Below are 21,572 nucleotides of genomic sequence, written 5' to 3' on the forward strand. Positions count from 1 at the left end.
GCGACACACGTCATGTCTCTCTCACACTCATGTGTGACATCTGATGACCATGAATGACACTGTGAGCTAGCTGGTGATATCCCATGCAAGATGTTTTTTTTTTGACTAAACTATTATTAATTTTTAGTTTAATACTTGAAGTTTTTTCTGTATTCCATTTCATATCCTGACAAGAAGAGTGTCTTTATCTAGAGAAAAATTCTTTGGGAAATCTCAGATATGTTTGCCCGATTGTATTCAGAGAAGACTAAAGGTACTTGTTTGTCTGATAGAGTTGTTACTGTCTAGAATCTCTCTTCGTATCCTTATTCTCATTGTAAAATTGCAGTATATTCTAGCATTTTTTGAAATATGTGGAAACGTTCTCCTTTGTCAGATGGAGGTCGAAACATGTCCTGCATTCGCCAGCACTTGAACCAGATATCTCAGTTCCTGATTGACGATCTTGCACATCATGATTTCAAGCACGCGGCTTTGGTAATGTCCACATTGATGCACGATGCTGAGAGATTGGGAGAAATCGTGTGGAAGGTAAATACTAAATAGATACAAGCAATATCAATGAATCGTGTCTACTGCCTATGTATTTGTATTAGTACTACAGCATACATGCAACGGTAAACCTGTACTTTAGCGCCCCCAGGTCGTCGGATGTATTGTACTAAAAAATGTAGTATTCAGGTGATTTCAGCACTAAAATGACTACACTGTACAGTGAGTATCGTTTATAAAGTGACCGGGTGTAACGATATACCGGCTATAATGATAGAACTCGCCAAAATCAAAATCAAATCACAAAAAAATACAGTTAAAATATCACTATACACACTATTATCGGCTATACCGATATATCGCTTATTGTGATGGGCTTCAGGAAGCAAACCATATCAAATGCACAGGAAAATATCGCATATACTGATCAAGAGTGATGATCACAAAACAAGTGTTCTTCCAATATAGTTCACTTCCTCCAAAACGGATCCAGTGTTGCCTGGATGCATCAGGCAGCAGACGTGATCGAGAGAAAATTCTTCCCTGTATGCTGTAAGCAGCCACACGTACACGTGGCTGCTTTTCATGCTTTTTCCAGCATGTACGCATCATTTCATGCACAGTCATGTGTCATGTGTCAGTCATACATGCAAATCGGCTATAGTGATGCACCGGATATAGTGATAAATTATCGAAAATCAAAGGGGCACGTTATATCCACTATTTACTGTACAATGAATATCAGTGTTGTGCTTACAGTCCATTTCAAAACTATAGACGCGTACCTAGGCAAAAACCAGCATCTATACCACATAAAATCTGTGATCACTTTGTGCATAAATTTTTCCAAATTGGGCGTCTGTTATCCAATCCTTTAGAAACTTTATGAGAGTAATTGTGGAGCGATCCTGAGCAATATTCCGAAAACTATTCTCAAAAAGTTCCAGCCAAATTTGAAATATTTCAAAAACCCTACGCGTCTATAGTTTTGAAATGCACTGTAGTGCCATAATTATATGAGGGGCGCTAAAGTACAGGTTTACCGTGACTTAGCTGTCCAGAGATTGTGTAAGAGGTGATACAAATCATAAATTAATAATACACACTTTCTGTCATCGATTATGAATATGTACACAGCAAAGTGGAAAATCATGCAAGCTTATGTCCATGAATTTGGTTGGCTATAGTAGTTCTGTGTAAAGACTACAGCAGAGCTGCTGTACATCCACCAAAGGACCATATCATGGGCGGGCAGCCATATTGGTTCCAACTCCGGTCAACCTCTGGTCAACCTCTGCATCAATGGGTCACATGATGTTCGGTCATGTTGGTTACACTGTACACATGCCATATTCACTTTGTGCACAAAGGTAGTCGCATCACAAAAAATGTGAAACCACTTTGTAGTCTTTGCAATTCGATCTACCGTATTATCTCTAATATAAGCACGGTCCTTTATTTTTTCAATGTACCTCCGCCCCGTGCTATTAATGGAGACGTTCCTTTATTGGAGACTGTTCCATTATTATTTCAACCTCATTTCAGAGGCATGTTGCCATGCCAAATTCATGTACACACATTTCAGGGGTTTTTTTCGCCGGTACAGATAATGAATTTACACAGTGTGCTTATATTGGAGACTGAGCACTTTATTTTTTGAATGCCGCCCCAAGGTGTTCTATTATTGGAGACGTGCTATTATTGGAGACTGTGCTTATATTAGAGATAATACGGTATAATAAATCTATAATAGCCGTTACTAACTGAATGGGACATGGAGTTACAAGGCAACCTTGACAGCACGCTAGAGCTTTCACCGCACATTAAGTCCAGTGGAGGAAAATCAGCAGAATTCTACTCAGAGCGTAACATATGTGTCTTCCCCTGCATCATTGCGCTGACAATTCGTGCACCATTTTCCCCACCGAGTTGCCAGGGGTTATTACTTTCTTTGTAAAATTAATATAGTCCAGTGTTTACTCTGTTGAGCGTGGCCTGCTGAGGATTGCAAAGCAACGTGACACTCCAGATGATTGCAAAGCCACGTGAAACTCTGAGTAGACGTACTGATTTTCTTTCACTGGGCCTTGTGTGTGGGACACAAAGTTATATGAAACACAATGCATGTGACACAATGCATGTGACACAATGCATGTGGCTTTGCAGGTACTGTGCATGACCATGTGTTACGATAGTATAATGTAAGCCTTGCTTGATAGTTTACGAGGCATGATGATGATGACAGCAGTGTGCTATGCATCATCATACATGTATTACAATGACTGTACTAGTAGCTGTTTTTCCTATCGAGTCAATTTCTCAGCGTAATCCCTGATGCTGTCTTTGTTTGGAATTGTCTTGCTCCAGTGTGGCGCGGAGGTTTTGGATCGCAGGCCGAACACCAGGCAGGACCTCCTGCCATACCTAAAGGGCCTGTTTCTTCGGCTAAAAGAGCACGTATGTGTGGTTTACTGCATTAGTTTGTTGTGTATGTGGATCGGAATGCTGTATATCATACGTTTTTCAGGTTAGATGGGGGACAGCTTTCCCGTAACAACCATGTTGGTTTGGTCGGAAATAGAATAGACTCATGCAGGGCAGACATTTGATTTTTTGCTGTTGTTCTAGAGCAGTTAGAATATGCTTTAGCTGACCTGACCCCTGACCCACGCACGCTGCTAGGGCTTCTTTAAAACTCGTTTGGAGGCGTGCTGGGAATTGTGCTTGGCTCTCTTTGAACGTGAAGGGAAAGCCAACGAAATCCCATCCATCTAACTCCAGTTGGTGGGGAAGAGCTGCTTTCCTTACCTCAGTGAATCTGTGATGCTGTGTCTCAGTGCATTCGCCTAGACTTGATTCATATCTTTGCTTGTAATTAATTTTTAATGAGAGTTCAGTATCCATGATAGTCATCTTATCCTAGTAGATGTTGCTGTGCTGTGTATATGTATACATGTATGTATCCTAAGCTACTATCCTTGTCCCGGCCTGCCTCCCTTAGTACTGTATATGTATCCTTGTCCCGGCCTGCCTCCTGTGTACTTCTATGTACATGTGTGCTTCTCTCTTTTCTTCTCTTCTTTCTTCTCTTGTTTTTAATCTTCATGTTGAACAGCGTGAGGAGCTCTTCCTGGAGATTATCTTGCTGATGGTGCATGACAATATGCTCAGGGAGGCGTATATCTTCTGTACAAGGTGAGGAATATTTTTTTTAACTTCCAACAAAATCACTATCATAGGGAAGTTGGCTACTAGTGACATGGAGTTCTAGTTGATGTCAACTTGACTTGTACATTCTAGAACAGGACATGTCGTGTTTTCCAGGTTTAGCGCTGCACTGTTCTCCCTGAATAATCGGCCAAAAATCAAGTTACCCACCCCCCGATATACACTTCAGTATGAATATATGCACAACTTGAATGTGTTTTGCCTTTGCGGCCTGGGAGGAGGAGGACGGGGGAAGTTTATTGTGCAGCTAATGCCCTGGAAATTAGGTATGTGTTCATGTCAAGACTTTAAAAAACAAGGTTGCTGTGTCTCAGTCCCGAATACCTCGGCAATATCAGCCAGTAGCCTGGCGCGTTGTTCTAACGACTGGCTGTCAATGGACTTGGGTAACTTTCTTCAATTATTTACAGCCACTATGCGACCCCATTTTCCCGTGGCTCTATGATCTATGTACATATCCCCTAGAGTAATAATCATGTCGCCAACCCAAGGCTGCACTGCATGTGCACCACATTTTCCGCTGTGACCATCTGCTTGACCACGCCGCAATACACGTGTTAAAGGGTGGACAGCGGAGGGCCATTGCGACACAGAACCTGTAGGTAGCATTCCGTGAACACACAGCCAATGCTACAGTGTTCTCGTTCTTGCATTATTTGTTGCTACCCAGCAACATCCATCAGAAGCCGTTCAAGGACAACCCCATGCTGCGTGGTTATTGCGGTATGCTTGCTTACCTGCTGTGGCTGGAGGACCATCGTGCAGCAGAAGACACCCCTGCTGACAATGCTTGCAGCCAAGAGAACTTCAACTCTAGCAGCTTTCCCTACTCAGGCAAGTCTTTCATTTGCTAGCAGTGTTCAGAGTACACTTGTCTTAGTTGTTTCCCTTTCTGTATCTACCAAATATTTTGTGCGTGGCACAGTTCTACTTACATTGAGTGCAGGAATATGTTTTAGTACCAGTGTCATTTTATTGACACGTTGAGGGACACTGGTACATGGATATCTGTCCTCTGTGCTCTGTCTTTGCTGCTCAGGCTTTCAGAGCAGTCTTGGCTTTGACCTCAACCTGACGTCGGGTATGAACAGCCTGGGTAGCAGCCAGCTAACAACAGCCTCTCCGATGGTACGCGGTGCCACGGGCGAGACACAGACGCAGCTCCGCGACACGGCCATGAAGCACTTCCAGTCGCTGGAAGACGTGCCCGGTAGCTGGGATGCCTTCGTGCTGGCGTACGTTGAGGTCAGTGAGATGGTGGCATTGCAGTGTGCTGGTAGGTCGTGAAACTCACTTGCAGCACATCATAAGTTCATTATCCATATAAAACCCGCTCTGTGAGCGGTTCTGAAAAACCTTTACTGGTACTGCCCCGTCGTAAAAGTAAGAAATTAGAACTGGCCCATTGTCCCCCAAATGCGAACTGATTCACCTAAATCGCGAATGACGGGACCCGAACGCACCAGTAGCACGAGGTTGGGAGGGCACAGGACAGCAATTATCATAGGGTAACACCACCTACCGCTAGTACAGTACATGGCCTATAGACTATAGTCCGGACCAACGTCCCCATCAGGCATCTGCATCCACAGGTAGGAACCTCGTGCTACTGGTGCGTTCGGGTCCCGTCATTCGCGATTTAGGTGAATCAGTTCGCATTTGGGGGACAATGGGCCAGTTCTAATTTCTTACTTTTACGACGGGGCAGTACCAGTAAAGGTTTTTCAGAACCGCTCACAGAGCGGGTTTTATATGGATAATTTCAGTTCTTTTTCCGTTCCCTCCTCACCCCAACCCCGAAGGTAAACATGATGACCACGCGCGCGATGTACTGTATGTAGCCATGAGACTGCAATAACACACTGATACAAACCAGCCCTCCCCGCCTCGCTACCCCGCACACAGATACACAAACATGCCTATGCACACGGCACATACACGTGGCCACGCACATGCACACGACACAAACAGGAAATTCTTCATATATAATGCCACGCAAAGCAGTGGCCACCGTACTTGAGGAAGTCAGTTGTGAAACAAAAATAATTCAACTACAGCGTGTAGACAAGCCTGCTGCTGAGCTGACGGCCAAAGCACAACATAGCAAACATGACATTTGCCCAAGGATTGCAGTTTGCAGACCACTCCATGGAAGCAGCGAATACAGAATGTAACATCATACAAAGTGACAAGCAAGGAAGTGGCCATCATACACCAGAAACTTGCAGAAAGTCACACATCCAACAGATAGAGAAGTGAACAGCAATCTGATACAGCCCACACAGGACAAAGCTGACCTGATACTCGTCCCAGGATCGCAAGTGGCAAATCCTTTTCAATGCATAACATGCAGGTGTACGTTAGACGCATGGACAACATCTGACCGTGTCGCCAGCATACAATGTCATCACATGTTTACCCCACAAGTTACACACATGCACAGTAGAAGCACAATGAAAGCAATGGAAAAGTACGATGTGGTTGCTGAAGCATCTTCACACTTCAAATTCAGACTTCAATGTGGTCGTCACGGGATGATATACCTGCAAGATACAAGTGATGAAGAAAGAAAGCAGAAGGTCGTGAGGTAGGCTATGAGTAGCCCTTTCCCAAAGATGCCATAGTTTTTCGCACCTTATGCTTTTCGCAACCGTGCCAAAACAAGTGCTAGTTGCTGAAATCGCATCCATATTTTCAGAAAAAGCTCAAAAGTTGCCAATATCGCAACTCAAAATTGGAGAGTTCTTGTGCAAAACCTACAAAACAGGGAGCAGAAATAGCAGAAATGCAGCGATGCTGCGACAGCAAACTCGTACAACCCTTCCTGCTGTGAACCACCACTTTACACATTGCCAGTAGCCTGTTGCATGTATCCTACATGTACATGTACATCATTACAGTGCACGTAAAAGGGAATGCACATAATTATCATAACTACCGTTGATCTACTGTTTCTCAGAAATGAGCCTGAAGGCAGGCAAGAAATGAGCGAGCACGAGTATGTATTTGTCCAACAATGCAACATGTAGTCGGTGACTTGACCTTTTGACCCCATGCCATGGGCCAATTGCGCCAAGGTTGCGGAGAAGTTGCGAAATATGTGACACCACAAACGGGTCACCTACATGTATGTTCAGGGCTAGTGCACTCACATGCAGAATTGTCATAATCGAGCATTTCCCAAACTGAGAAGTGCAATGAAATCCACTTGCATGCACAGGAGCAATTTTGCAATATTACGATGCGCAATTCGACACGATCTGCGATGCTGCGTGCGATGTGCTGTCATGACGGTGACAGTCACCGCCGTATGTTTTGTCAACGTCGCCCGTGCACTCTTCTGTCAAGTCCAAAGTGCTCACATATACTTGGCAATGTCTTTGCAGTGATTAACTTTTATCCTAGTTATGTCATGGGTAACTTTAATGAAGTACCCGCAGGCCGTGTCGATCCGCACATCGTCCACTCTCTCATGTTCTTTGGCCTGCTTTGTCTGTGTATCCATTTCATGTGCGATCCACAAATCGACTAGACAGTGGGTGCAATACCCTCTCTATCTGAAGACGTTCTTCTGGCGACATCTCGCCATGTACTTGGCCTGCTTTGTCTGTGTATCCATTTTCATGTGCGATCAACAAAATCTCAATGCACTACAGAGATTAGACAGTGGGTGCAATACGCTCTCTATCTGAAGACGTGAACCATTAAAGTTTTTGGAAAAGTTATAACTGTTACGTAGACCTACACCTGAAACGTAATGAAGTACTTTCAGCAACAGGGCCGTGGACACACAGGGGGCAGAGGAGAGACATTGTTAGTGGACAAGAAATATGCAGTGGCAAGTGGCGAGTGCCGCATGGATGTCAAGTTGTCATGCACAATTCAGCTATTACTTACGGTCCAGCTAGTCCTGCCATTGCTCGCTCGTCCTGGTTCCTCCTCGTTCGTCTTCCTGCACGTCTGCACTTCTCCTTCCCCACCGTTGGCTTTGCGGTACGGGGGTGCCGGAAGGAATCCCCACCATGTATCCATGTACATGAAGTCCCACCATGTCTCCATGTACATGTCCACGGCCACGTCAGCAGTTTGTATAGTACCGGAAGGAGTTCCCACGATGTCTCCAAAGGCCTAGAGCGGACGTCTTTGCAGCAATTCTTTTCACCCTGTACATTCACTCCGCCGACACGACAGCGTTTACGGGGCCGTTCCAGGTGCAAAAGGGCCACGTCAGCAGTTCTCAACTATTTCGCGTACAGGATAGTCGCCGCGACAGCGTTTAAGGGGTCGTTCCAGGTGCAAAAGGCATCCATCAATGGCACTTTGCAGTACGGGGTACGGAAAGGGGCCTCCTCGTTCGACTTCGTCGACTTCTGCAGTTCTCCTTCCCGTCAGGGGTACCGAAAGGGGCCTCCTCGCAGTTGTCCTTGCCGTCAGGTCCACGTCATGCAGTTCTCAACTATTTCGCGTACGGGATAGTCGTCTTTGTCGTACGCGACATCGGCGTTTACCGAGTGTCCAATTGGCACAAAGCAGACCGTTGACGGGGTCACGTGTCAAAAAGTTTTTTTTTTTTTAATGTTTATTTGAATTCGGATAGCTCAACAGTACAGAAGTACAACTACAAAGAGTACCGAATAGAAGGCCCCGAGAACGGGAAACCAAAAAAAAACAAAAAAAAAACAAAAACAGCAACATCAAGTTACTGATTATGCGCATATATATGCACATTGCTTGAAAGCAAATCACAACAATGATTAAGAGTTAAGCTGTCTTTTAGCCAAATAGCCAATTTGACGCGGAAATCTGCGATAGTAGTGCAGGACTTCAGGTCGTCTGGTAAATAATTCCAAACAAGAGCCGATTTACTTGAAAAGGACAGAAAGCCAAAAGTATCAACAAAGTGTCGACTACGTGTCGACCACGTGTATAGCGGTACACTCAGCGGTACACTAATTCTCGTGCCATTCTCGTGTCACAAAACTGGAACATCGAGTACCAGTATGGAAAGGCTTCAGACAGGAAGCCTTTCCAATAACTTACTGTTACATACTGAACCGTACGTAGACCATAGAGCGAAACATGTTGTCGGCAAGTGTACTACGTTTTCCCGTAACCTACGGTGGCCACTGGTGACATGTTTTGCTGATACGTGGTGTTTCATGCTTCACGTCCTATGCTCAAGAGCTTCAGTACTTACATGTAGCGTCAGTGCCTGTTATCTGTTTGGTCGTTTTCCACACAGCTCATCGAGCAGGCGCATCCCGACTCCTCCGAAGTTCGTCACGTCCTGGAAATGTACAAGGAGACGAATCCGACGTCGGCGAATGCAAACTGGTAAGCAGTGGTCGATTGCTTCATTCAACTCTTGATACAGCTACAGCTATTTGTTGGAGTTCATACTCATAGCAAAGTCCAATGCAATAGACGCCTGAATACAATCTTGATGACTTCTCTAGGAGTAGCTGAATATAATGCCTTGGCATCCCCGCCGCATGATGATCATGAAACAGTAAAAACAATCATTACATTCTCATGATGACATCATACGATCAGAACTCTTTCTTCGTGCATGATCACTCGTATTCTAAATATTTAGAGGTGGGGCAATGGGATACTTACGAACGCCAGGGAATACTGAAAAAATACCCATTCTCTTTCTTATATATGCCTTCACGCGCTTACTTTTTCTTAAGTTCCTTGATATTGTTCTACCATCAACCGAAAGACATGTGTCTAATATTCTCAAGACTGGCTCTGTAGAATGTTTTTATTGCGGATATCACCTTGTTTTTGAACCGAAATCACTGACATGTCCTCTGCCGGGTTTACAAATACAACTCTCTGGGGTTGATGTGTGATGATGAATGTGTGATGATTACACGATCTAAATGTGTGTACTGTGTCTTCCTGAAATTATTTTCTCTCTCTATCTCTCCGCGGGGCTTCCTTCTCTGTTCAATGTTCTGACATTACCTGTGTCTCTGATTATGTCTATGTCGCTTGCTTGCCCAGCTTTCTATGCAGTCACCTGATACGTCTCTATGAGAAACGCAGCTGCAGCAAGGAAGAGGTCCGTCACGCGTTCCTGTCGTTGATCGAGGTGTGCCCTACCAGTGACCTCCTGCTCCAGTTCCCTCAGTTTGCCGAGTCTCCAGCCGGTGAGAGTGTGAGACTGTGCATATTGACTATAGTGTAGTCGCCAGCACAGGGGCAGCTGTGTGGCACTATGACAGTACATTACTATGTACGCTATGTACTGGTTGACTGTTTGGCCGAAGGGCTAGAACCTGGTCTGATATTCATGTACATTCTGGCAGGTCAAGGGATGCCCACGTGCTATATTGGTGTCTGCTGGGTTCAATGTGACTTCAGCTGTTTGGTTGTGGCAGCTTGCCAATATTGTGCAGTCGTGGCAAGTGAATTCTGGGTGGATCAGCACTTGCAGCACTGTGAAGGCCATGCATACAGCCGCGGACCTTCATCATGCAATCAATATGTGTTCGCAAGGCTGAAAGTGGACATCGGTCCAGAGTTCACCTACCAGCTGCACTGTCGTTAGTGATTGATACAGTGAGAGAAGTGCAAGTACTAGTAGTGCTATTCTGTGTCTTCTGGGTGCAGAGGCGACGGAAACCGTGATGCAGTTTCTAGACTACCCGCAATGTGCCGGCTGTGCCTGCGGTTGGCAGCAATTGGAGGACTGTCTCGTTGAGTTGAGGCGGGCTTCTGCTGCTGCTGGCGATGATGAGAATGATGGCAGTGATGGCGGTGGAGGTGGTGGTGATGGTGGTGGTGGTGGTAGCGGCGGTGGTTGTGTTCAGAACTTACCGGCATGGACTGAAGACCGCGTGTATTGGTGGCCGCAATGCTACTTCAACGTGAGTGCAACTCTCTTTGTATGCTAGTCTTTGTATGTATTGTTTACTGTGGCAGTTTCTGTGGCTGCTTCATCTATCAGCATGTGCTGAGATAGTGCTTTCGAGACCTTCACAATTTTTTCAGAATCTGAGTATTTTAGACATAATTACTGGTAAGACGTTATGTGTACGCATTGCCCCTGTATTCGTGGTTGATTTACCCGGCAGAATGCTTCATCTTTGGGGGGGGGGGGGTCCTTCTTGCATCATTGCAGTTTTATGCCCCATGCATTTTTTGCTAGGGCAATTTGCCAGTGGTGTGCTTGTGTATATTGTTTTCAAAGTAGGACACTGCACAAACTGCGCTCTGTCTGTTCCCACACTTTGCAGTTCTGGTGTTTCGACTTTAATTCATGTATTTTCTGTGTGCTTCCTGTTCAGCCGCTGGCTCCTTTCTCCCCAGATGGTAAGCCCGGTGTTCTTTTCCGGTGAATTATTTTTCTAGAATGTGTTGCACTTGTGGAGTCTGGGTCTGGGTAGTTACCAACCACTCCAGTATTTTCCAGGTGCAAACATAATCTTCCCACTAGGTTCGAATTTACGAAGCTTTGAATGATTCCTACATGTAGACCTTAGTAGTATTTCCGATTATTTGGGAACTTGTGTTTTCTACTGACTTGACTGGCACTCGACTGACTTTCAAGTTCTATCCTCCCGAAGGCGCGAGAAAATATGTTACCGCCAAACTCGCTACATCTCAGTTTGCATAAAATGCAGTCACGGAATAAGTAGAGCATTTGCAGGTTGAAGTAGCTGCTGCATCAGCATTTAGATGTTGCTTCTTCAGCATAGTTAGGTTGACGCTTGGTGTGGTTTGATACAGTGAATCAAACACGGTTGCACTGGCGACTCGATTGGCCAACTCACTGTGTATAACGTAGTATAACGTCGTGCTCTGATATGAAGAACTCCCACTAGTGCAAACAGACTCCATCGATCCGCTGGTATTGGTCCTGAGAAGGTTTGACTGTATTAAATGGCGATTGATCTTTATTGTGCTATGTTCTGTAACTCGTCTACGCTGCTTTATGTTGTGCAGAGGCGGTGTTGCAAGCCTGCTGGCGATGTCAAAAGTATCTTCTTCCGGGGGAGGGTAAGACATCGATGTGTTGTGATCACCACGGTATGTACTCCATGTCTTTCAATCACCTCCACACTCCGCAGTGGCCGACTTCCACTTCTCACACACTGCACAGCACAGCACCCGCAGCTAGAGCTTTCTAGCAGAGAAATCAGAGCGACCTGTTGCAACTTTTAGTTTCACGCCAAGCAGTCCTCGGTCAATGAAAGCTCATGTTGGCTGACGGTCGATTGGCGTGAAGCTCCGAGTTCTAACGCATTGCTTTGACTTCTGTGCGAGTAGTTCCTTGCATCTTGACTACCGCCTGTCCACAACCGATCATTGTAGGTATGCTTGGCTGTAGGAACGCGGTCACACACCGAAACGACAGCCACACTGCTGCTTCTTTCTTTTCTCGTGTGTGCAGAGCAAATGGACGCGACGGATGGCGAAGGTGTTCGCCCTTCGTGAACACTCGATGATAGGGTAATGCCTCGTTCAACACACCATCCCTGGGCATCCTGTTAGTCTTTCAAGCATGCTGTTGACTTTGACCGCTGGATTGGAGGTTGCTACCCAAAAGAGTATTCACCGCCGAAAGATGAAATCACATGTTGACGCTTCCTGCTCGAGATTGGGAGGCGTGAGGAAAGACTCTCTTCCCTCTGCCCACAGACAAGTCCTTGATGTGTGCAATGATCAACCAAGCAGGATTGTTTGACACTCATTGCTTCGCACCGCCGTGAATGGAAGTGATGGCATCTGGTAGCAGCAATCTACTCCTGCTTCTCGTGCACATGGCATCATCGGAGAGGAGTTGGTAAGTTGGAGATTGGGGGAATAGTCCGTGTGCGTGCGTGGGTGTGTGCGGTGTGTGGGTATGTGCGGTGTTCACGCGGACCTTGGCCGCAGCCTGCGCAGGAGTTTCCGTGCGTATTAGGAATGCTTCTGCAGTCTACAGTCTTATCCATAGCGTATGCTTACACATTCGTCCTGTACTCAGTCAGCTCTCGTATATTATTATCCCTGTTGATGTACAGGCTTGCAAAAGAGGATGGGAACTGGATACTGTCTCCTGTCTGGTTGAGGCAGTCAATGGCTGGACTGTGACCTAAGCGAGACAGCAGCGGACTGTGTCGTGTGGTTTGTCAGCTGCTGCTACTTCTCAATCAGCTCCTTGTAACACGGGACTATTTGGATTTTGTTCGAAACCGGCTGCTTGCTGTGATGATGGACTGGGAGGACAGCAAGCGTAGCCCTTGTGTGAATTCTTCGGGACCATGCTGTACTATGTACATGTACACGCTTACAGCTACTATGTGTACTGGTCTGTGCCCTTAACCAACGTCCGGGAACCATTGCTGTGGTGTCCTCAACAGCTACTTCAAGTAGGATGGTTTTAGACAGGATATGATCGGTCCCTGAGGACGTTGGTGACAACCTCGCACCTCAGCTTTTTTCCTGTTGCAGCAGCCATTCTTTTTTCTTACATTGTACTTGCTTCTAACCTGAACGTGTGCACCATAAGATTTGTTCTGAAAAGCTGACGAGCCATTTTTTTTGTGAAGGAGTGAAAGATACGCACACACTTGCTCTTTTTGTATTGTTTGTGCTATCAAGCCTATCATTATCCTTTGCTGTGTGTGTGTGTGTGTGCGTGTGTGTGTGTGTGCACATGCATGTGTGTGTATGTGTGCACATGCGTGTGTGTGTGTGTGCGCGTGCATGTGTGTGTGCATGTGGGTGCACGTGTATGTGTGTGTGTGCGTGTGTGTGTGTGTGTGTGTGTGTGTGTGTGTGTGTGTGTGCGTGCGCGCGCATGTGTCTGCTTCAGTAATAGGCGTTGGCACAATACTTTGCGGCACTTTTTTAATTTCTTCGTACTCAACTTTGATTTATACCAAGTGTACATAAACAAGAGTGTGCAACTCAACTTTCTCCCTGTCCTTGAATGGCCCAATCCCAGCACATGTTGCTATGGCTTCTGCTCTAGCATACATTCCTACCAGCGCGCGGGGGGGGGGGGGGGGGGGATGGGCGTGGAACGACGTCCGACTCCAAGCCTAGCAACTAATGTTACTCTTGAGTCTTGATGGTAAGCGGCCATGGCTTGTTGTTATGGCCTTGATACAAGAAACAGTTTTGCCTGATTAGCGACCGATCATGACTGTACTTGTGACTGAATGATGTTGAGAACTTTCACTTGAACTTTCACTTCGACCATGCAGATCTAAGGCTACAGACTCTATACGTACCGAACACAACAGTTCGACAGGATTGATCGCGGAGTAGCAACACTCGATCGAGTGTGCATTTCCTGCTTCGTGACGCACGTGTCAAGAGTACTACAGACGTTTGCCTGCTAGCTGCTGTAGTGTTATGTAGCTTGTCTGTCTGACTGACTGAGCTTAGAGTGAGACTGTGTGCACGTGTCACAGACTGTGTGTGTGGTTGCCGGGATTGTGGATACCGGTGTGGCCGCTGGTGTACAGGTGTGTGCTCCTCCAACCAACTCAACTCATTGATCACTGACTGTCTGTAGATCTACGTAGCTACATGTGGCGCGCGGCGGGGTAGATGTTTAGTTATTTTATTAGTTTTATTCAGCGGTCCTCTTTCTAACCACTACTAGCAACTAGCATGAAGGCAAATGCCTAGTAACTAGCGAAAGTGTTGAATTTTCCTTGGCAGCAGAGCTTTCTTCTCCGCCGCTGCCGTGCATTGAAGCGTTCGGAGGGTGGCTGGCGTCGCTAAGACTTGTCCGACACTCCCAACAGCGAGTTTTCATTGCGGCTCAGGACACTGCTACCTGTAATATCTGGTGCAGTCCGAGCCATCTCAAAGTGTCTACTTGACAAGCATTCGTCCTTCTGAGCCTGTACTGTTCAAGTGCTTGCGACTAGTGGCGTGGTTGCCTTGCACGATGGACACATCGGCTACCGCCAGCGCCGGCAACGCGGTGCTGGAGGGCACACTTGGTGGCAGCAGCAAGCGAGTGTTCAAGGTGGTTCTAGTCGGAGAGGTCAATGTGGGCAAGACGTCCATATTCCAGAGGTTGCGCGCCAAGCGCTTTCAAGAGTGGGGCACCACTGTCGGAGTCGACCAATTTACCAAAGAGTATGAAGTGGACGGTGTGACAGTCACAGTAAGGTTGTTATTGGTAAATGCCATGGGTTGTGAAGGTAGCAAGCATTCCACGGTCCTGGAAGGGACGGGGAGGTGTGTGTGTGTGTGGGTGTGTGGGTGTGTGTGTGGGTGTGTTTGTGGAGGGGGAGGCTGATACAATCATAGGGTGGCTTATCACAATCTGCAGATTTTCTCCATTTGTGGATTACATCAACATCTTCACTTGGAAATGGAATGAATCCGCTGGGTGTAGTACAGTAAACCTGTGACTACCGACCACCCCTTGGTTCCAGCAAAAGCGGTCTTTAGTAGCAGGTGGTCTTTAGTTAGAGGTTTGCACTGTGTGACCATATAAGGATCCCATTACACGGGCCATTAGATGATATGTATGTCAAAATGCAGCCAATACAATTCCCCAGGACTTGCGCAATACCATTCTTATTTTAGGTCAAACAACACTTGGAGAGGAAGACGGAGAGATGGAGAGAGTCAGAGAGAGAGGGAGAGAGAGAAGAGTTTAATTTTTGCAGACATCAAATTCAGCTGCTACTTCTGAAACCAGGAGTCAAACGCTCCCTGTGTAAGTTTCGTTTTGCGCTGGGCTTCAAATTTGTAAAAAGCAATCAATCGTACCGACTGTCCTTGTTGTGCGGACTTCTCGATTGCTTGAACGTGATCCGTCAGCATCAGGACCTTGTGGTGCTGCTTGGTTTATGGATTCCTTGATGCCACCGTCGATTCGTCTGTATGACTGGGGTGACATTACTGTATAAGCAAAAGCACACCTGGTACATAGTATACTGCATACCCAAGCTGTTCATTTCGCCCTGACCTCACAGCATACCGTTTGCACCCTGCAAGGAGCTGAAAGCTGAAAGACTCTCTTCATCTGTGATGCACGCCCACTGCTGGCATTGCAAGGCTACATGCACTTCACCGAATTGTTGATTCCTCTCCCTCGACCAGCTAAACCTCCGTGTTGAAATACAATGCTCTTGCCTTTTTTCAAATCTCCCTACTCTACTGGAGAACTGCTTGCATGGCTGCTTGTGCCTGGTCTGGGCAGGTTCTATCGGCCACCTTCCTAGTTGGACTTCAGTGTTATTGTATACGTCAAGATACGGTGTTGGGCCGATGCATGCACTGCTGTATGCATCCCATGCCACTGTAGGCAACCCTGTGGATGTGTGGACGATCCAGTGTGACGTGCCGCCACCTGTAAAATCAGCTGGGAAGTGATACTGGCAGCATAGTGGAAGGGTGGGTGGGAGCATCAGCAGTACATTACGATAATGGTATCACTATGGTGGCAGGAAAAGAGTATACCAGGTATGGCAATTCTGCTGCCAGCGTCATGTAAAGTTACCGTGAACTTTCGTTTTGGTTGCACATCAAATGTATTCAGATGCACATCCACGTTCAAAAACAGGAACGGAAAGGAGTGGTTGGTCACCATTCCGAACGCAGCACGGTGCAATATTATTTCCGCTTTTCTCAACACTACTATACTATCAGGCCCAGACCACCGCCATTAGCCAAACAACAGTGAGGTAGATGACATGTGATATCGCCACCACCTCAACTGCTAAGAACTTGTCAAAACAGCGCAAGTGATGCGGTTTTTAATATTTTTTTAGGATGTTCTGGCATGGGATCATACTTCATGCTCCCGTCGGTGACAGACCATTAACTATTTTATAGCTTTTGTGGCTGCAAATAAAATCAGGCTGTGTGTGCGTGTTTGTCACATTGCTTGTCTGCTGCTACCGGTACGATGCAGCTACAGATCTGGGACACGGCGGGCAGTGAGAAGTACAGAACCCTGACGGCAAACTACTACCACTCTGCCGCGGCGTGTGTGTACGTGTACGACCTTGGCGCCGTCGACTCTCTCTACAACCTGTCCACGTGGGCTGATGATGCGCGGCGCTTCGAACCGAGACACTGCATGTTCCTAGTGGGCAACAAATGTGATCTACCCGAGGATGACATTGCGCTAGAAGATTCAACAATAGAGGCGTTTCACCGTGAGCTCGAATTCAAGGTAAGCCTGTGTGGCGGGTGTGCTCGTGTCCTTCATTGAACTTGGGATTTCAGTTTAATCTTTTGTCTGTAGACGGTACTAGGAATGAAATGATTGCTGAATATTGAAAGTACTGTAAAAGCCATAATATATATAACGAAGTGTGATCAGCGGCAGGATAGTATACACGTATTTTGTGACTTCATATTCCAATTTCGCCACTCAATGGACATTATAGTGCATCTGCTTACCATTATTGTCATACTGTAAGAGTGGAAACTTAACACCCGCCTTCTATTCTTCTAGTACATACAGGGGAGTGGAGAGGAGGAATTACATGCTAGTGACGTTTCTTCAGTAAACGATGGGTTTTCATGTAGGTACAGGTGCTATTCACTGTATTCAGGGTGGTAGAGGCAGTGGCTATTCAGGGTGGTAGAGGCAGTGGCTATTCAGGGTGGTGGAGGCAGTGGCTATTCAGGGTGGTAGAGGCAGTGGCTATTCAGGGTGGTAGAGGCAGTGGCTATTCAGGGTGGTAGAGGCAGTGGCTATTCAGGGTGGTAGAGGCAGTGGCTATTCAGGGTACCGGTAGAGGCAGTGGCTATTCAGGGTGGTAGAGGCAGTGGCTATTCAGGGTGGTAGAGGCAGTGGCTATTCAGGGTGGTAGAGGCAGTGGCTATTCAGGGTGGTAGAGGCAGTGGCTATTCAGGGTGGTAGAGGCAGTGGCTATTCAGGGTGGTAGAGGCAGTGGCTATTCAGGGTGGTAGAGGCAGTGGCTATTCAGGGTGGTAGAGGCAGTGGCTATTCAGGGTGGTAGAGGCAGTGGCTATTCAGGGTGGTAGAGGCAGTGGCTATTCAGGGTGGTAGAGGCAGTGGCTATTCAGGGTGGTAGAGGCAGTGGCTATTCAGGGTGGTAGAGGCAGTGGCTATTCAGGGTGGTAGAGGCAGTGGCTATTCAGGGTGGTAGAGGCAGTGGCTATTCAGGGTGCCGGTAGAGGCAGTGGCTATTCAGGGTGGTAGAGGCAGTGGCTATTCAGGGTGGTAGAGGCAGTGGCTATTCAGGGTGGTAGAGGCAGTGGCTATTCAGGGTGCCGGTAGAGGCAGTGGCTATTCAGGGTGGTAGAGGCAGTGGCTATTCAGGGTGCCGGTAGAGGCAGTGGCTATTCAGGGTGGTAGAGGCAGTGGCTATTCAGGGTGGTAGAGGCAGTGGCTATTCAGGGTGCCGGTAGAGGCAGTGGCTATTCAGGGTGGTAGAGGCAGTGGCTATTCAGGGTGGTAGAGGCAGTGGCTATTCAGGGTGGTAGAGGCAGTGGCTATTCAGGGTGGTAGAGGCAGTGGCTATTCAGGGTGGTAGAGGCAGTGGCTATTCAGGGTGGTAGAGGCAGTGGCTATTCAGGGTGGTAGAGGCAGTGGCTATTCAGGGTGGTAGAGGCAGTGGCTATTCAGGGTGGTAGAGGCAGTGGCTATTCAGGGTGGTAGAGGCAGTGGCTATTCAGGGTGGTAGAGGCAGTGGCTATTCAGGGTGGTAGAGGCAGTGGCTATTCAGGGTGGTAGAGGCAGTGGCTATTCAGGGTGGTAGAGGCAGTGGCTATTCAGGGTGGTAGAGGCAGTGGCTATTCAGGGTGGTAGAGGCAGTGGCTATTCAGGGTGGTAGAGGCAGTGGCTATTCAGGGTGGTAGAGGCAGTGGCTATTCAGGGTGGTAGAGGCAGTGGCTATTCAGGGTGGTAGAGGCAGTGGCTATTCAGGGTGGTAGAGGCAGTGGCTATTCAGGGTGGTAGAGGCAGTGGCTATTCAGGGTGCCGGTAGAGGCAGTGGCTATTCAGGGTGGTAGAGGCAGTGGCTATTCAGGGTGGTAGAGGCAGTGGCTATTCAGGGTGGTAGAGGCAGTGGCTATTCAGGGTGGTAGAGGCAGTGGCTATTCAGGGTGGTAGAGGCAGTGGCTATTCAGGGTGGTAGAGGCAGTGGCTATTCAGGGTGGTAGAGGCAGTGGCTATTCAGGGTGGTAGAGGCAGTGGCTATTCAGGGTGGTAGAGGCAGTGGCTATTCAGGGTGGTAGAGGCAGTGGCTATTCAGGGTGGTAGAGGCAGTGGCTATTCAGGGTGCCGGTAGAGGCAGGTGCTATTCAGGGTGGTAGAGGCAGTGGCTATTCAGGGTGGTAGAGGCAGTGGCTATTCAGGGTGGTAGAGGCAGTGGCTATTCAGGGTGGTAGAGGCAGTGGCTATTCAGGGTGCCGGTAGAGGCAGTGGCTATTCAGGGTGCCGGTAGAGGCAGTGGCTATTCAGGGTGGTAGAGGCAGTGGCTATTCAGGGTGGTAGAGGCAGTGGCTATTCAGGGTGGTAGAGGCAGTGGCTATTCAGGGTGGTAGAGGCAGTGGCTATTCAGGGTGGTAGAGGCAGTGGCTATTCAGGGTGGTAGAGGCAGTGGCTATTCAGGGTGGTAGAGGCAGTGGCTATTCAGGGTGGTAGAGGCAGTGGCTATTCAGGGTGGTAGAGGCAGTGGCTATTCAGGGTGGTAGAGGCAGTGGCTATTCAGGGTGGTAGAGGCAGTGGCTATTCAGGGTGGTAGAGGCAGTGGCTATTCAGGGTGGTAGAGGCAGTGGCTATTCAGGGTGGTAGAGGCAGTGGCTAGAAGTGGAGAGCTTTTATACTTGTGCAAGTAGTTCCATCCTCAGTGTCACCTTTCATGGTTGGTGATGCAAAGTCCCTGCCGACACTTGTTGCTGAACGAGTTGACTGCATGGTTGGCAGCTATCACTCGTCCAGCTTGCTTGAACTTTTCACTTGCCCCACAGCATTGCATTCTCCCATAGCATTGCATTCTCTCTACTCTGCTCAGCTTGATGCGAAATACCAGCAGGAAGCAGCACCAGGTATCGGGCTGGGCCTGGGCTTTGATCGGCCTCGGTCTCTCCTGCGCAATCTCAGTCCACGCAGTCTCCGTCAGAACAAGAGAAAGAACAAGAAGCTGGTAACGGGCCAGGCACTTCTCACTTCTTCTTTTTCGTCACCAGCACTATGCACCTAGGTAGCACTTTTGGCACGCAGCCTCGCAGCACTTGCACCTGCACCAGCATCTAGCCACCGTTATCGTGCAGCACTTTTCTCTTCTTTGCACTATGCTCACCATACCTGATATGTAAATACTTAAAAGCCAATCAAGTTTAGCTGCAGTGTAGCCGGACATTGTGAGCGTGTTGAGTCGGAACAGGACCACCCACAGCGTCGGCAAAGTCTCCCTCCTGCGCCAGCATGCATGAAAAAAAACTGTTGCTTGGCTTGTCGAAACGATCTTTTTAGCGCTGCTGTGTTGTGTTCCGACCAATGGAAGTGTTTAGGACCTATTTGCTCATCACATCGAACGTGTAATCATCAATTGTGTGGCACAGTGCTGCTGTTCCAGTACTCTCCCCGAGGAAAGTGTGTGTCATGAGCACCAACGCCTTACTAAAACACTGCCCACTCCTACTGTACAATGTCTGCACCTGTTCACACTGCCCACTCTCGTGTACAATGTCTGGTCCTGTTCACACTGCCCACTCTCATGCACATTGCCTGTGCCTGTTTACACTGCCCGAGCTGCAGGAATCCTGGAAGGTCAGTGCCAAGACGGGCGTGGATATTGAAAAGCTGTTTGATGGATTAGCACGGACGCTCGTCGAGAGAGCTGGTGCTATAGCACCGCGTACAGATCATTCATCTCGGGTCCAATTAGCAGCCGAGCCAGAGCCGAGAAAGTGCCCCTGCTGATCGAGAGTTCTGACTGATGGTTTGGGGTCCGGTATCCTGGTCTCGGCTTATTTCCTTGAGAGAACACGTTGAGTGCTATTTCTATTCAACGCCGTTCGAGCGGCGAGACCTGGTCTCAGTTCTATAGTAACATAATCATCCTGTCAGCGCTCCAGTGCCAAGGAACAGTTGCATTACGACCGGATGCGGCTCCTAGTCCATGTTTCACACATCTTATAGAGCAGTCACTTTTGAAGAGTGTACTTCCCTGGGGTGCCTGGTTGCCTCATTTACTGGTGAGCAAGGCAAACTGGTAAGCTTCCCGACTCACCGATACGACAGTTGTAGCGCATGCTTACGTTTGCCACTTGAGGTTGCCATGTTGGAACACGCCGCAGTGCTGCTAACAGCGCCGCCAAGCAGTGTCTCAAGCTCTCCGGCCGCCAGGAATATATCTCCAGGCACTGGGACTTGGTCACTGGTAAATTTCCTATTCATGCTTCATTACTCCATTTGTAAGCTGGTACTCTTGAGCCGCAAGCCATTTCCATTGAGCTTTGGCAGCATACGCCACTATCTTTATTAATATGTGCATCGCAATTTCAAACTCCCTCAAGCCGAAGAGTTGCTATTCCAAGCAATTCTTTTTGAACTATTTTAAAATAATCGTTTCAGTTTTCCCGTCTATACCCTCTCATTCTTTTCCAGGTTCGCAATAATAAGTTGAACATGGGTCTAAAGCGGCTAGTATGAGCAAGGACCTGCCTGTACTTTCCATTTTTCTCTCTTTTGCTACCCATTGTGGAGAATGCACACATGGGGGACAGAATGATCTGGCTATCCCGCGGTGTTAGCCATATAATTATATCCCTTTGCCGGAAGTTCACGGGAGTTCATTGTTACATATCTAATACGAGTTCATTGTTTTAGCTCCGTTGTAGCGTGCACTGAGCTTCACTCCTGGCCCCGGTGAGATCGATGCAGAGAACGCGAAGACTGC

General features: G+C 47.7%; 2 protein-coding genes across 3 annotated transcripts; both read left to right on the plus strand.

Moving 5' to 3' along the window:
* Nucleotides 1-138: 138 nt before the first annotated feature.
* On the plus strand, nucleotides 139-13,630 carry LOC135804401 (uncharacterized). The gene is made up of 13 exons (XM_065318268.1): nucleotides 139-253; nucleotides 377-531; nucleotides 2,860-2,949; nucleotides 3,608-3,687; nucleotides 4,391-4,554; nucleotides 4,760-4,965; nucleotides 8,963-9,054; nucleotides 9,733-9,878; nucleotides 10,342-10,598; nucleotides 11,019-11,043; nucleotides 11,677-11,730; nucleotides 12,125-12,517; nucleotides 12,738-13,630. The coding sequence occupies exons 1-12, from the start codon at nucleotides 220-222 to the stop codon at nucleotides 12,166-12,168; spliced, it is 1,347 nt and encodes a 448-aa protein (XP_065174340.1). The 5' UTR covers nucleotides 139-219; the 3' UTR covers nucleotides 12,169-12,517; nucleotides 12,738-13,630.
* Nucleotides 13,631-14,241: 611 nt separating this feature from the next.
* Nucleotides 14,242-21,501, plus strand: LOC135804403 (uncharacterized). 2 transcript variants are annotated; one of them, XM_065318270.1, is made up of 4 exons: nucleotides 14,242-14,842; nucleotides 16,604-16,867; nucleotides 19,683-19,814; nucleotides 20,429-21,501. In XM_065318270.1, exons 1-4 carry the CDS (start codon nucleotides 14,621-14,623, stop codon nucleotides 20,591-20,593), a joined length of 783 nt encoding a protein of 260 aa, XP_065174342.1. In that variant the 5' UTR covers nucleotides 14,242-14,620; the 3' UTR covers nucleotides 20,594-21,501. The 2 variants fall into 2 exon arrangements, with proteins under 2 accessions (XP_065174342.1, XP_065174344.1); XM_065318272.1 differs by lacking the exon at nucleotides 19,683-19,814 and having other exon boundaries at nucleotides 14,257-14,842.
* Nucleotides 21,502-21,572: the final 71 nt, after the last annotated feature.

The sequence above is a fragment of the Sycon ciliatum genome, chromosome 1 (assembly GCF_964019385.1).
Source record: "Sycon ciliatum chromosome 1, ocSycCili1.1, whole genome shotgun sequence".
In the NCBI taxonomy this organism is placed as follows: domain Eukaryota; kingdom Metazoa; phylum Porifera; class Calcarea; order Leucosolenida; family Sycettidae; genus Sycon; species Sycon ciliatum.

Coding starts and splice junctions, on each gene's coding strand:
- LOC135804403 (XM_065318270.1), top strand. CDS start 14,621: ATGGACACATCGGCTACCGCCAGCGCCGGCAACGCGGTGCTGGAGGGC. Junction 14,843..16,603: donor TGGACGGTGTGACAGTCACA/GTAAGGTTGTTA, acceptor GGTACGATGCAG/CTACAGATCTGGGACACGGC. Junction 16,868..19,682: donor ACCGTGAGCTCGAATTCAAG/GTAAGCCTGTGT, acceptor TACTCTGCTCAG/CTTGATGCGAAATACCAGCA.
- LOC135804401 (XM_065318268.1), top strand. CDS start 220: ATGTTTGCCCGATTGTATTCAGAGAAGACTAAAG. Junction 4,966..8,962: donor TCGTGCTGGCGTACGTTGAG/GTCAGTGAGATG, acceptor TTTTCCACACAG/CTCATCGAGCAGGCGCATCC. Junction 11,731..12,124: donor GTATCTTCTTCCGGGGGAGG/GTAAGACATCGA, acceptor TCGTGTGTGCAG/AGCAAATGGACGCGACGGAT.